Here is a 16,289-nt window from a genome sequence, read left to right on the forward strand (position 1 = left end):
ACCCTTTGTCACTTTTTCCATTGTTCTAAATGGTTTGCACCAGCCAATTTCTATTCTCCAACATTGAGGTAAAATGGCCCGGCTCGGTGCACAATATTTCGTGCCTCCTCATTGGCACAGAGTTTTGCCCAAGGTAAGAACACTCCAACCACACAAAATAGTGCAGATTTGGCCTCAGTGTTTAACTCTTCTCCTTATAATTGTAGGTGCTTTTCCTGGCTTATTGCTTAGGGATAGGGGTTACCCCTGCCAACCTTTTCTCCTTACCCCATATGCAGACCCTACAACAGATGCAGAGAGGAGGTTCAATCGTGCACATTCTAAGACAAGGGCATGCAGTGAGATGGCATTTGGACAGTTAAAGAGCAGATTTAACTGCTTGCGCCATCTCAGAGTCACCCCTGAGAGAGCCTGTGATATCGTAGCACCCTGTGCAGTTTTGCACAATGTGGCAATACTGCAAAAAGAAGAAATGCCAAGAGTGCAGTTGGAGCAATGGGAAGATGACATTTTAATTGCAGACCACATGGATGGTAGAGCTATGAGGGACATGTATGCAAACACTTACTTTGGTTAAGGGAATATTTTGTTTGCATTTGTTCATTAACACTATTAACATAAAACAAGACAGCTTTTTTTTTGGAAAGAGAAATTTATTAATAGTCTTGCTGAGCCTGTGGACAGAAGAAACTTTGATTTACTTATCTTGCAAAAACAAGCATATTAAAGTGAGACCTTTTTGCAAATACTCACATTTTTCTCCATTTTCTTTATTTCAAGCTCCAACTTCCATATTTTTAGTTTTTTGTATTGCAGATCTGCTTTTTTACATTCTATATCTTGGAGCAAGAACCTTTTGTAGATCTCACTAATCTCAGATTCCTTTAAGACTGAAGTATAGTCAAGATTGAGAAGTATTTATTCATGTTGAACTGCATAACTACTACTCACGTGTTCTCTTGCAGAGGTGTGAGCTCTGGACATGGAGGCCTGAGGGTCTTCTCTCTGTTCTTCCATTTCCTTTAAATACAACACAAATCATGAGATCACACAGCACATTAACAGACAGATACATAGACACACACGCCTTACAGAACAGGCAGACACTGTGTCCTCATTCTCCTGTACCATCCTGGATGGTCCGGCAATCTCCCCCTGCAAACAACAAATTAAGACACATAAATGTTAACGATCCTCAGGGTTCAGTCATAAGAAATAGGCTGGTTTATGGTACTCACATCATTGTCAAATACAGGAGGGTCTAAAAGAGTCCGCACACCCCCCACCACTGTAGTCATCAAGAATACAATAATACTATGATGTAGCCTGTAAGAACAAACATGTAAAATCTGAGAAACAACTGAACCTACCTTTAACATAAGGCTGTGTATCATGAGGACAGACAGGATCAGATGATGTTCCTCCTTCAATTCCCACAATGATGGGGTGTGCGCTGTTTTGCTCTAAAGCAAGGTCTTCTGCAGGAGTGAGGGCTGCTACAGGAGGCCCACCACCAGCAGCAGCAGTAGCAGTTTTCTTTCTGGTTGCTAAAATATTTTATATAGTTATTTAATATGGTGTTTTACCTTTTCCTGCACATTGGACTAATCAACTGTACTTACCATTCTGGAGTATATTTTTATATTTCACCTTGACCTGCTGCCACGTTCTCTTAACCCTGCTCATGTTACTTTTAAATCAGGAAATTATTAACATTATTAATTTACTATAACACTTTTAAAATGCCAATGAATGGATTAAATTACACTACCGTTCAAAAGTTTGGGGTCACTTAGAAATGTTCTTATTTTTTAAAGAAAAGCAGTTTTTTTTTCCAATTTAGCTAACATTAAATGCATCAAAAATACACTCTATACATTATTAATGTGGTAAATGACTATTCTAGCTGTAAACATCTGGTTTTTAATGCAATATCTACATAGATGTATGGAGACCCATTTCCAACAACCATCACTCCAGTGTTCTAATGGTACATTGTGTTTGCTAACTCTGTAAGGAGGCTATTGGATATTTAGAAAACCCTTGAAAACCCTTGTGCAAGTAGGTTAGCACAGCTGAAAACAGTTTTGCTGATTAGAGAAGCTATAAAACTGACCTTCCTTTGAGCTAGTTGAGAATCTGGAGCATTACAATTGTTGGTTCGATTAAAATAACAAAATGGCCAGAAAAAAAACAACTTTCAATTGAAACTCGACAGTCTATTCTTGTTCTGAGAAATGAAGTCTATTCCATGCAAGACATTTTGCAAGAAACTGAAGATTTCCTACAATGGTGTGTACTACTCCCTTCAGAGGAGAGCACAGACAGGCTCTAACCAGAGTAGAAGGAGAAGTGGAAGGCCCCGCTGCACAACTGAGCAAGAAGACAAGTACATTAGAGTCTCAGGTTTGAGAAATCGACGCCTCACAGGTCCTCAACTGGCAGCTTCATTAAATAGTACCCGCAAAACGCCAGTGTCAACGTCTACAGTGAAGAGGCGACTCCGGGATGCTTGCCTTCAGGGCAGAGTGGCAAAGAAAAAGATTAATATGGGCAAAATAACACAGACATTGGACAGAGGAAGATTGGAAAAAAGTGTTATGGACAGATGAATCAAAGTTTGAGGTGTTTGGATCACACAGACGAACATTTGTGAGACGCAGAACAACTGAAAAGATGCTGGAAGAGTGCCTGACACCATCTGTCAAACATGGTGGAGTTAATGTGATGGTCTGGGGTTGCTTTGGTGCTGGTAAAGTGGCAGATTTGAACAAGGTAAAAGGAATTTTGAATAAGGAAGGCTATCACTCCATTTTGCAACACCATGCAATACCCTGTGGACAGCGCTTGATTGGAGCCAATTTTATCCTGCAACAGGACAATGACCCAAAGCACTACTCCAAATTATGCACAAACTATTTAGAGAAGAAGCAGGCAGCTGGTGTTTTATCGGTAATGGAGTGGCCAGCGCAGTCACCAGATCTCAACCCCATTGAGCTGTTGTGGGAGCAGCTTGACCATATGGTACGAAAAAAGTGCCCATTAACCCAATCAAACTTGTGGGAGCGGCTTCTGGAAGCATGGGGTGAAATTTCTCCAGATTACCTCAGCAAATTAACAGCTAAAATGCCAAAGGTCTGCAATGCTGTAATTGCTGCTAAGGGAGCATTCTTTGACGAAAGCAAAGTTTAAAGTAGAAAATTATTTCAAATAAAAAAAAAAACATTATTTCTACCTTGTCAATGTCTGGACTATATTTCTATTCATTTTGCAACTCATTTGATAAATAAAAGTATGAGTTTTCAGGGAAAACACAAAATTGTCTAGGTGACCCCAAACTTTTGAACGGTAGTGTATATGCTCACGCATTTAATCTGTCTGCAATAATATGCCAAGCAGCTTCTCTGGCTTTATTAATACAGGATGTGTTGCCTTTCTTCATAATAACGTGTTTATATTCCTCATAAAGACGTATGAGTAGCTCCTGTTCAGCAGAAGAAAAAAAAGCTGCTCGTTTCTTCAGCTCTTTCGACATTTTCTTGCCTTTTCGAATATCGATTAGTGAAGCTGTGTAAATACTGTGTGCATGCGCATGTTCGCCGATTACAAAAGCCTGGCTTGAATTAGTGGGAATAGGTTGCGTCTGGATTTCATTAGTGGAACGGAACTAGACGGAAGTGAACTGTTTGGCTAACTCAAGCGAGGCTCACTCTAATAAGCGCCGCTTTCATAAGCTCGCTTCGTGGAATAGCCCCCTGGTCAGCTAACGAGCTATCCAAACGCTAACGCAAATAATCCAGGATAATCCAGTCACATAAGAGGAAATATAATTAACTATACTGATAGGCTACCAAAAAAGTAGGCATGTCCCGCGTGTCTTTGCTCCCCACCGCAAACTTCAAGGCAACCAATTAACCCTAAGTTCAATCTACTTAAAAAACAGAGGTAACTCGTTGCCTCAAAAAAATTAAGTAATGGCTTCTGTCAAAACTAATATAATTGAGTTGTATGGATACAATTAATACTTATATGATTTAAATAGAGTGAACTAATCAAAAGTTGAAATTACTAAATTTACTCAATTTAAAATTACTCAGTTGCTTTTACTTGTTAATTTAACTTTTGTTGTGATTTTGGATTTGGATCCTTTTGCTTAGCACTAGCATTAGCAACAATATATTTTGCTTACCCTTTAAACATAATATAGGAATTAAATGTAACTATTGTTTTAAATGTGTCCGAGCTGTGAACCCGAGAGAGGGCCTTAGGAAATCATGATGCGTAAGGAGTTTAAACGAGAAGGTGATTGCTCAAGCAGAAGTGGTGAACTAATAATGCTGACATGGGTGAAACATGAATGTATGACATCCTGATGTATGGTGACCTCGGGTCAAGCAGACAGTCCAGAGACAGGAACCATATGTATAAGAGATGTTAGGTTTGGAGACAAAGAGAGAAGTCTTGTTTGTTCGAACAACAATACCATGTAAGGCATAGAAGCAGATCTGTGCTTGGGCGTGGAGAAATCGTATATAAAGACGGCATGTACAAACACTTGTTGGGTCTCTCTGATGTTAGAATGTGAGATCCCCAGAGATATCTCTGTTTTAATAAAGGCATTTTTGCTATTGCTATAATTTTGGTATGTGGTTCCTGCTACAGTATTAATCACTACACAGTTACAAATAACTTAAGAGATACTTATGAGATTTTTTATTATTAATACTTAATTGTTATAATTATTGTAAATGAACTTCACTGACAACACTGGTTTCATAGATATGAACTTGTTTATTATCATTTGGCATCAAATAACATTTTAAACCATTACTGCTTTCAGTCAAAAGCAAAACAGTGTGCTTCATACAAAAGATCAAGTGAATGACAAGACATAGGCTATAACGTGACATGAACAGAGTTTCTATAATAAAGTTATTTTTGAGCAATAAAATGCTTGCTAACGTTAGCAGCAAGCTAGCATTATAAGCAATCTATCCAAATTAATACATTGCTAGCACATGTATAAAGGAGTTAGTTCCTGCCACACAATCTAATTGGTTAAGAACTGCTCCAACCGATCAGATATTTCACCATAACGCCACAGCTGTGATGAAGAATACAATTGTCTTTATTTTGTGTCTGCATTATCACACACTGTTAAAAAGCTTCTCCAAGTCACGTGTTTGCCAAAAGTTTAATAGACACTAATTAGTTCGGCGCCCCACACACAGGACGTATACGGTGTACATGTAATGTCACAGAAATTCAGTGGATAGAATTATTAGTAGGAAGTATCATGTATTGATTTTTTATTGCAAAGGCCCTAATGGGGAAAATACCTTTATATATTTCTAATCTACTTCCATTTCAATCTAATTTATCTTATTTATATAATACAAAATCACAAAATAAGTTGCTCTTAGATAGCCCATTAGAAAGAACAGAGTTGGTCATGGTGAGCGGTGTCGGCCAGAGGAGGATGGGTTCCCCCCCTGAGTCTTGGTTCCTCTCAAGGTTTCTTCCTCATGCAAAAAACTAGGGGAAAATGGCTTTTTCATTGTATGCGCCTTATGTTTGGAATGAGCGTCAAGCTGTCTTAAACCTAGGCTTCTTACCCTCTCTGAAATTGTGTTGTGTATAGAAGTATTGTATGTCATTGTGTATAATTGTTTTGTTCTGCAAATATTGGCCAGGACTCCCTGGGAGAAGAGTTATTGTAACTCAGTGAGATTCCTCCTGGTTGAATAAATGTTAAATAAAAATAAATATATAAAACAGATGATGCATCTGAAATAAACATAATTTAAAAACAAAATACTAAAATAGGCTAAAACAAACAAAAATGGACTAACAAACAAGCAAAAAAGCCCAGACACTGCAGTATTGAAATTCTGTAATAAAGTCATTTTTTTCAGGTAAGAAGAGCCTGCTGAGGGGTAGTTCAAAGTCAAAGTCTACTTTATTGTCAAATCTGTGATACGTGCGGGACATACACAGGATTGAAATTACGTTACTCTCAGACTCCATAGTGCAGCGGTAAACATTTACTTAAAATTAACATTAACTAAAACAGTAAAAAAAGGAATAGTACAATAGTAACGGTAAGTACAATAGTAAAGATAAAAAATATAGCTGAGTTGTTTATATATATAATAAAATAAATAGAGGTCTCTGAAATTTACATTCAAGTAAGTGGCGTATGCAGCAGTAAGTAAACATACTGTATGTGCAAAGTGAATGTATGAGGAATCTGGTGTAATTACGATTAAAGTGAACGTATGCAATGAATTAGAAATATAATGTGCAAATGTAACAGGAGTGCAAATTGAAGAAAGAGCAGGGAGTGAGTTGATCCTCCTGACTGGTGGACTGGTGCCAGGGGGATCTGCCTCCTGAACTGTCATGAGATCACAACAGATCCTGGACCTGTAGGAGGAGCCAAGACACAAAATGACAGTGAGATATCAATACTCCCAGCTGAACTACTCTCTGGACTACACCTGATGTGCAGCATGTGGATAAGACAACAGAGCGAAGATAAGATTTTCTATGGGGCAGTGTGAAGTGTGACGGCAGCTGCAGCGTGAGAAGGCAAACTGCTCTACAGACGCTCTACCTGGCTCAGAGAGGCTGAAACTTGGAGGACGCGGCTCTGTGTCTCTCGGCGCCGGGCAGGGCTGCTCTGGCAGAAGGCACAACCGAGGTCTTTTTGGACCATCCCGGAGGCCGCGGCGCTCTATTCTATAAGGAGATGCGAGACAGTGATCAACGACTGCGGCCTGTCGACAGAGCCGGAGGGGAGGGAGAGGCAGAGCGCGTGGGACTCACCCGGTGGGATGACCATGGCCAGCGACTTGGGCAGGGTGGCGGCGTTTTCCACAAAGGTGGGCAGGCGCCTGGGGCTGAGCGGGCTGCAGGTGTCCGAGTCCCGCACGGTCACACAGCTGTTGACGTCCACCCGCTTGTTCACGCCGCAGCTAGGGAGGAGTGTTTAAATCCACAAAGTGAGCAAACAGAAGGGTGACCGTTTCAACACAGAGCAAACACAGAGCTCAGAGGCACAGGAGGCGGAGCAAAGGAGTTCGTGGGGAGGGCACCTGGTGGGCAGGATCTTGGCATTGTCCTTGCCCTCGGTGTCGCTGGAGATGGTGATTATTCTGACAGCGGGGTGGAGTGTGTCCGAGATGACGATGGGCTGAGATGGGTGCGTGGCAGAGGACACACACACAACCAACAAACAGGGCACATGTACTTAATGGCAAGACCCTTCAAACATAGCTGAAAAGCACATTTCCGGTGAGTAATTTCTTATCTGAACACCTGCAGTGTTTAATGTGAGCTGTAGGTTTGGGGATACTGGTGCAACACACGACAAGCTTGTGCTGGCAGGCCCACCTGGCTGTGTTGGTCGGGCTGGCTGCTGAAGGTGACTGGAAGGTTGGAGTTGGTGCTGGCCCCCGCCCCCAACCCCGCCCCCAGCCACGCCCCCACTGCCGAACAGGCCTCTGCTGCCGTCGAAGCCCGTGCACCTCCGCTTACAGATCTCCATGTTCTGGAAGCAAGACTTTACACTGCAAAGTGAGAGAGACAGAGAGTGAGACAGACAACGAGAGTGACACACAGAGTCAGTGAGACAGAAAGAGGTGAGTTACAGCACTGTGCTACAGCAAGTTACAATAAGATGGCGTTCCTTAAAAATAGCTCTTTGGGGTTTTCTTCCATTTGCATGCAACTTTAGTGTGCTTCCAGTTGGAATTCTTAGCTCCTTGTCTGAATACATTTTACACGAAAGAAGCAAATTATGGAGCGCCCAGCCCTGCATAATGATCGACACGCAAACCATCCTGCCCGCGTCGGAGCTGGAACACAGGCTGGACTGTGTGAGACGGAGGGACGGCCCTGTACACACTCACTGTGCACTGTGAGGGTAGTGAGAGAGGTGAGCCATGGTGACGAATGGGTGTTTGAGAGTCTCCAATGGCGTGATCCGTTTCCCTGCGTCCAGCGTCAGCATCTTTTTAAGCAGGTTGATGAACTCCCACCGGTCAGCCTTCTCCACCTGAACGTCTGTGCCTTCCAGAATGGGCATGTTGACCTGCATGGGAGACGAACGGGTAGGTCATATTATGTGCCAGCAGAGGGCGGCGATGTGCCTAAGACGCTGTTTCAGCAGCAACATTGCCGTGTGTTCCTCTGCATTTCACAGGCGCTGTTGTGACTTACATACACTTCTTATTATGACAGCACGAACCCTCGAACCCTTGAACTCAAAACCAAGACCTTGCTCTACATGCTCCACCAGCAGCTGGTGCGCTTTGTTCTTCATTTGCATGTCACAGCAGTGATGCTAAGCGTGCAATAAGGTGTACAAGAGCACAAATAACCTGCTTCATGTCATCGAGACGGTCGAAAATGTATCTCCTGGTCTCTTGGGACTTGACGCCAAGCTCCACCTCATGCTCTAAAGGCGTCTGGGGAACATAGAAGGAGAAAAAACGTTCAGGTGTACTGTCAGGTGCCATTACAGATCTCTTATGAAGCGAACACATGGCACAAGAAGGATGGGGGACCTTGAGTCTCCACAGATGGTAGCTGGAGCCAGAGCCCCTGTGGAAGAAGCATCTGGTCTTGGTTCCCGCACTCAGGAGGTTCTCTGCTGGAAGGCCCTGCGTCTGGGAGATGTACCGGATCTGCGGCGACAGCGTACAGGAGGGATGATTTTATGGTATGATGGGATGACTTTATTTTATGTTCATATATTGATCCTGAAGACGAGCTAGCAAAGACAACTACTCTATCCAAACCCTACATGTCCCTACAGCCACAAAGCCACCATGGGTCTGCACCTCTAACACAGTAAGGGCTTCGCTTTCCTAAAACACCTTGCACCAGTCAACCCTGTTGTACTGGGAGCTTCACCTGGACCCATCTTAGAATTCCACTGTCATGCAAACCTGAGATTTTTTTCCCACTGCAAGACAGTATTTCTAGCACTACTGTAAAGAGCTCTTATTAGATTACCAATTATAGCCAGCAAACACATCTCAGGCCTAAAGGGCCCACAGATCACACTCTCAACACATTTGAGTTAATTGTTTTGCTGGTTCCCCAAAAATCATTCATAGTCTCTTCCTTGCCAGTCATTACAGAACAGCTAGCAAGCTGCATAGTTAGAATAAAGGTGGCCATCACTGTTAGCAACTCCACTCTTCTCCCAAACAAGATTTACATCTTTATTACACAGCGAGGAAGTTCTGGAAAGGAGGTGGGAAAGCAGACTCTAAATCAGCGCTGTTCTTCGATGCTTCGTGAATAAAGACAGAAGCGTGAGAAAGGCGAGGTTCGGGTCCGAGGCCCGTTGGCTGACCTGATCGTATTCAGATGCTCCAGGATACAGGGGACAGCCCAGGAAGAGCTCGGCGATGACACAGCCCAGGGACCACATATCGATGGCCTCGCAGAACGGGAGACCCAGGATGATCTCAGGCGATCTGGACCAAAAAGACAAAAACGTCCATCATCACATTTAGCATGATACTGTGGTTTGTGGTGATTCAAAGGTACTCACTTTAACACAGAGTGATGAATTAATGTGTGAAAATGTAAAAGCTTTAAGAAGTATTTTTTTTACTACCTGAAATATTCTTTTGGTAAATTGGTAGCACAATACTGGCCTGTGCATTACCCATCTACTACTGTAGTGTAACCTGACACTGACACTACACTGACACACTGACACTACATACTGATGTGCTGTTCTCCACTACGTAAATACAGAACAACACTGCCATGGTGTAACTACAATGGAGCAGTGCAGGTACCCTGTACTGATATTACCAAAGCCTGAAGCATAAAACCAACCAAAAAAATATTTTTATGTGTGCTGAGAGCATCTTAACTTCTCAGGCACTGAAGATATTAAGATATTCTTTGGTGTTTGGATAAATGACAACACTTACATGATCCAATTAAAAATACATCACTTATAAATCAAATGGCAATCAAATGCGTTGCAGTTCATCGTAATGCTTATCACAATCTTAATGTGCAGCCGTGTCACCATAGCCATCCACAACGGGCAGTTCACCTCTCAAGCACACTCGAGCGGAAGCGATTCCCACAACCATGCATCTGTTTCCAATATGCCTTAGGCCGTGCCACTCACCGGTAGTATCTGGTCTGCAGGTAGGAGGAGCACACGGCCTTGGAGACGTGGGTGGCGGAGCCGAAGTCGATGACCTTGACCCGGTACGGCTGCCTGACGGGGTCCACCAGCATGATGTTGTCAGGCTTGAGGTCGGTGTGGATCAGGCCCAGACTCTTCAGCTTCAGGAGCGCCATGGCCAACTGCTGCACTATGGGCCGGATGCACTTCAGCGGCAGCGGGCTGTGCTTGACGAAGTCCTGCAGGCTCTGCCCCAGCATCTCAAACACCAGGCATAAGTGGTTCCTGTGCTGGAAGCACTCGTACGAGCGAACAATGTTGAACTCGTCTACGTTCTCCTTGTTGAGACGGCTCAGGATGCTCATCTGAGCAGATGGGGGAAGATGGGACAGGCGTTAAGTTATGTGGGCACAGCATTCAAGGGCTAATATGCTACGTAACTTCAATAGCATCAGCCCAGTTACTGCATGGCTCCCTTCAGACATTTACTTTTGCTATATTTGGCAGATGCTCTTTTCCAGAGGGAAATGACCCCTGATCAGTGGCGGCTGGTGCACAAATAATTGAGGGGGGTGTAAACAAATTAAAAACAAATAAAGCAGTCTTATTGCCCTTTATTTATTTGAACATGAATTTTGCCCTAACGTTCTTCAAGTGAATGCTTTGTGAGAAGATTATTTTGTAAATATAAAACTGAATTTTCTCTCATTTTGTATGAGCTGCTGCTCCAGCCTGCTGATATTCAACATGAACCGATTTACGTTGGAGGTTCGCGCGAGGTGGGCGGAGTCTCGCCCTACGATCACTCGCGAAAATGTATAAACCAGCTTTAACGAACCGCAGCTGACTGACACTACCAACAAGAGTGGGTGTGTCCAACAAGAGTGGGTGTGTCTGAAACCGACCAATTAAACTGCAGCCTCAGATCAGTGCTTGGCAAAAGTTTATGCCTCTCCATGCACTCTCATTAGACCGGTGCCCAGCACACAGGAAGTGTGCACAATGTAAGCAATTAAATACAATTATGTGTTTACACTTTTAATAAATTCAAACATGGCAATTAGACACACAGTGTCACTAAATAATTTCCTCACTATCGCAGTTTATAATGAACTCATTTTAATATCGGAACAATATTAAGGGGGCGGCGCCCCAGCGCCCCATATTGACCAGCCGCCACTGCCCCTGATTACAAATTGCAGTGTTAGCCAATATCAACCTATTACATCTTATTAGAGCAGGAACAAAGCAACATCACAATCAGGGCTACAATTGTGTAACGCGGGAGTACAGGGAGGTACTTGACGTGTGAAAAGAGAAACAAATAAGCCGTGAGAGCACGGTAAAACAATAAACAAAACTTCAGACAGCTGAAACGGATCATTGCTGATTACGTCCCGCAACTCCTGGTGGTAGAGGGAGTGGCAGCCGAGCCAGCCCTGACACATTGATTCTCAAAACCTCTTTTAAATCTACCATAATTTCCCCACCTCGATCAGGCCCTGGCGGGCATAGGCAGGGTGATTTTTCAGGATCTTGATGGCGACAGATTGACTGGTGCCGCGCTTCCAGCACTTGGCCACCTGGCCAAAAGTCCCGCGGCCAAGGAACTCCAGCACCTCGTATCTGTTGGAGGCAGAGCAGAGGACCTCGTGCTGCACTAGACGGTAGTCGTCCATGCTGAGGAAACTGCTGCTTGTAGCCATGGAGTCAAAGTACGCCATGGACCAGGTGGTAGAGATTTAACCAATCTGAATATCTTATTTAGTTATCTGGGTTAACTAACCTCAGAACAAACTTTTTGAATAAAAAGCAGAAGAAAACGACACAGAATTCATTCGTAGTCGACCGTAAATGTTGTTCTGTTTGCACATCACTATGACAACGCGTAATGTAAACTAGCGGTTTCCATGGAAGCTCAATTCGAATTCTACGATTGTGACGTGGTAACAGGCACCACAACGCGCTACGCAGCGCTGCTTTATTAGCATATAAGATCAAATATAAGGTCGATTAATTTCAAAACAATACACAAACCAACAGCACTGTTTTAAATGTGCGTGTTTGGGTAGCCAGCTACAGTTTTGCTTTTTCTCTAATTCGCTCGCTAGCTATTACCTAACCACCCCCCCCAAACGATCACGTTGGCGTATTAATATGTAGTTAAGATATATGCTCGTTTGGGTAGGATTTAATCCAGTAGCTCTACCTTACCTAACAAACTAGCAATATTTTATTTAATGGTAGTTTATTTTCAAAGCACACAATCTTAACGTCTTAATGCACTCTCGAGTTTACCGCTGGAATTACAAGAGGTTGATACATTTCTTATGTATTTGTAACTTATATATTTGTAACGTTATATAAGCGAACCATTCAGTCAAATAGCTATTTGTTGCGAAACGAAACACAGTTCATTTCAAGCATCTTCAAATGCTTTAGCCAATATCCAACACTTTTTTTTAATCTGAAAAAGCAACATTAAAATGAAAGTATTTCCAAGTATTTCAAGCAGTCGTACGAACCCTAAAATTGGGTCTGTCCACTACAAACTCCTTTATGCTTTTAATTCTTCAGCCGAACGCTTGGTGAAGGGGGTTGTATAGAAGGATAAACTGATAGCACATGTACATCTCAGAGACTCTGCTGGATGTAACACAGTTCGTCTGGAATACGTATTTAAGAGCGCGTGCTCATCGCCAACACGTCTCTGATAGTCTGTGGTGGATCGTGAAAGACCTCCAGCAGCTGCATTACAGACCTACCTGGCTGCGTCATGATCGCGCCTGCGTCTCGGAGACGCTTATGAGATCTCTCCTAGACTATTTAATACGGCGTTTATTCATCTGCAGCCACACTTCCGATATCTCACGCCGAAAAAAAATATCCAGTTTATTTACCCCAGATCCACATATATGATTCAATACGTTACTAGTTCGCTAGCTCTGGCGCCATCCACCGGCGATATAACACTGAATCTGTGTCCATTTTACGTTCGCCACCCCCCCCCCCCCCCCCCGCTCAACAAAATACACTCGCCACCGGCTCCAGGTTAAAATCTCACTCCAAGCGAACGTCAAAAGTTGGCAACCCTGTGAATGTGGCATTTAAAATCAAACCAGATTGAATTACATTTAAAGCTAGATTTTATATTCTTCTTCCTCCCTAAGTTAAAGCTACGAAATACACAAGCAGCGCGATCGTATGAGCCACTAAGAAGCCTCCACTCAAACAAAAATATACACTGGAAAATTATGCTATATTATTTTATGTAATTAATTAATATTATTAATATTATTAGCACAAAACAAAATTAAGTGAAAGGGATTTTGATTTAACATGTTTATTTAACAGAAAATCAACAATATGCAACAAACGTGTAATTAACAAATTAAAGATGAGCGTCTTGCTGGTGCCAGGTGGAGGTAGTCTTTTAGGCATTATTCAGCCTCTGCTTTCATGGGAGCGGGTAGCGCTGGGTTCTTCACTGCGGCAGCTGTGTGTCAAAATGTAGAATATTATTACTATTCTTGTTAAAGAGGCATAAGGGCTACACATTTATCAGTTATATTACCCTGAATACATTAAGTAAACTGCATGTAAGAAATAAATCATCTAATGTATCTGTTATTAGGCTAGGCTTAAGGTATTAGGTTACAAGCATAGTAAGTAATTGGAGGAGGAGTAGTATTTTCCAAAATATACAAAGGTGTTGTTATTTACCGGTCATTTTGCCGTAAAACTTTAAAAACCACATGACCTATAAGAGTCCGTAAATGCTATGCGCTTCATGCTAAAGCTAAAAATGTAAGATGTAAGTCGTTCTAATATACTCACCAATAACAAGCTGTCCACAGGCTGTCTGTTTTAATCCTCGCTTGTGTCCCCTGCCACACCAGTTAAGGCTTTTTGCCAGGTTTGGGGTGAAGACCTTGCTGGAGATCCACCATATCGTTCTCTTTATTGTGTGGCCTCCACTTAGTGACAGCATGTTGGTCTGAAATAAAGCACAATAAGAATAGAAATGGATAAACAGCAATCTCACTGCACCAACTGCACCTTCATAACATATGTCCTAGGAAATGTACATTCTGTTTTGCATTTTGTAATCAGGGTTCTTATTTAAAATCAGTTAATATCTTATTCATTGTATTGACTTAAAGTAAGTGATTAGAACGTTTTTGACTAATAATATAAAACTGTATACAGTCTTGGCTAAAATATTTGCACTTCTTTTTAGAAAATATTTAGATGCAATATTGACAGATTGGTGAACCTCTACCCATCTCTGGAGAGAAAGATAGATAGATAGATAGATAGATAGATAGATAGATAGATAGATAGATAGATAGATAGAGAGAGAGAGAGAGAGATAGATAGATAGAGAGAGAGATAGAGATAGATAGTCAAGTCAAATTTATTTATATAGCGCATTTTACAAAACATGTTGTCACAAAGCAGCTTTACAATCATATGGGTCCAGATCCCTAATGAGCAAGCCAAAGGCAACAGTGGCGAGGAAAAACATGATGGTGGAGATTAGGAAGAAACCTCGGGAGGACCAAGACTCAAAAGAGAACCCATCCTCCACTGGGCGGCCCTTTAGCACAAGTCCATATTTGTGGAGATAGAGAGTTGGTGGTAGCTAGATTTGATTTACAGTTTTTCTCAGTCGATTTGGTACATTTCTTTCATCATGATTTTCAAAACAGTTGCAAAGCACATAATTCACTCAAAATTCTTTGTTTTTGCTTCAAAAGCAAATATTTAGGTCAGTCAATTTGTCAGTGCCATCAGAGTATCTAGTCTGTGTGCCATTGCCTATGAACAAGGCAGTCAAAATAATTATGTTGTCATGTTGTCAGTGCAACTATAAGTCAAAGTCAAATTTATTTATATAACGCTTTTCACAACACATGTTGTCACAAAGCAGCTTTACAGGATTTACATGGTTAACAATACTATGGGTCCATATCCCTAATGAGCAAGCCAAAGGCGACAGTGGTGAGGAAAAACTCCCTATGATGGTGGGGAATAGGAAGAAACCTCGGGAGGACCAAGACTCAAAAGGGAACCCATCCATTGGGCGGCCCGTTACAGTCACAAGTCACAGTCAGTGCAGACTGTAAGTACATTCTGATGGAAACTAGCTAAGCTTTTGATTTCAAGAATGCTGCACATGCTGTGGTATATCAAATGAAACAATACATTTTACACACAAAATACAAAGTTACACAGAACACAAAGTTACACATGACTGCATGTGGGAGACTGATAGAAAGAAATTGGGCTGGAATCAATTTTGTACAGCAATATTGTTTGACTGTATTGTTTGCACTGCAATTTGTTGACAAAAACAAATCTGATTGAAATTCAGAAAAGACAGACAGCTGACTGGAAAAACTGCAAAATTAGAAGAAACTTATTCTACACATTCAAAACAACCTGAGCACATACAGCCTCCAGAGAATATACACATTTCTGAATTTACATACATTTTCTCTATGAAATGTTTGAACAATTGAACACAGACACAGTTGTTCTTCCAATATTCAGCTGCACCCAGTGACCAGCTTCAGCCATTGTAAAACCATGACTTACATGTACAACATGGTCCACAATTGTTGCCCTTATTTCACTGTTTTGTCCCCTCAGCCTTACACCACACAGTCTTACTCCTCTTCTTGGCTGTTCACCCTGCACATGGCCTTGTGTTTCCATTATGAGACTTTGTGATACTGCAGTGTTTAGCCTCTGCAATAATGTTTGCCAATTACAGTTAGGGTTCATGAGACGCACCTCTGACCTGTAGTTGAGACCATTGGTTGATCTAAACCTTCACAAATTCCCTTTTTACTGTATCTGAATGTTCAACTGCGAATAATTTAATCAAGTTAGGAAAAAATTACCAAAATGTAACGACAAAAAAAAAGAAGTAAAATGATGCCTTAGAGATTATGACGACATGTTCAGCACTTTTGCATCTAATGACCCAGGCGTTGGGTCTAAATGTTTTGGAGAGTAAGACAATTCAACAGACAATACGTACAACACATTTTGATAAACATGACATAAGCAATAATGTATTTGTTCTGTCCCGCACACTTGCAGCGGGATTTGTTAG

General features: G+C 41.9%; 1 protein-coding gene across 1 annotated transcript; it reads right to left on the bottom strand.

The window, feature by feature from the left end:
* Positions 1-6,400: 6,400 nt before the first annotated feature.
* LOC143474616 (homeodomain-interacting protein kinase 1-like) lies at positions 6,401-11,889 on the bottom strand. Its single transcript, XM_076972114.1, has 12 exons — positions 11,656-11,889; positions 10,166-10,530; positions 9,368-9,491; positions 8,571-8,690; positions 8,385-8,471; positions 7,914-8,095; positions 7,462-7,571; positions 7,396-7,430; positions 7,098-7,195; positions 6,829-6,977; positions 6,617-6,736; positions 6,401-6,426 (listed from the first exon to the last, which is right to left on the bottom strand). The coding sequence occupies exons 1-12, from the start codon at positions 11,887-11,889 to the stop codon at positions 6,401-6,403; spliced, it is 1,650 nt and encodes a 549-aa protein (XP_076828229.1).
* Between the last annotated feature and the right edge of the window lie 4,400 nt (positions 11,890-16,289).

Source organism: Brachyhypopomus gauderio, chromosome 14 (assembly GCF_052324685.1).
Source record: "Brachyhypopomus gauderio isolate BG-103 chromosome 14, BGAUD_0.2, whole genome shotgun sequence".
Lineage (NCBI taxonomy): Eukaryota > Metazoa > Chordata > Actinopteri > Gymnotiformes > Hypopomidae > Brachyhypopomus > Brachyhypopomus gauderio.

Bases quoted from the DNA above. Each gene is read 5' to 3' on its own strand.
- LOC143474616 (XM_076972114.1), bottom strand. From the start codon at position 11,889: ATGGCGTACTTTGACTCCATGGCTACAAGCAGCAGTTTCCTCAGCATG. The intron at 7,431-7,461 runs GCGGGGGCCAGC...CCAACCTTCCAG, and splicing joins GGCTGGGGGCGGGGTTGGGG to TCACCTTCAGCAGCCAGCCC. The intron at 7,196-7,395 runs GTGGGCCTGCCA...CACCCATCTCAG, and splicing joins AGCCCGACCAACACAGCCAG to CCCATCGTCATCTCGGACAC.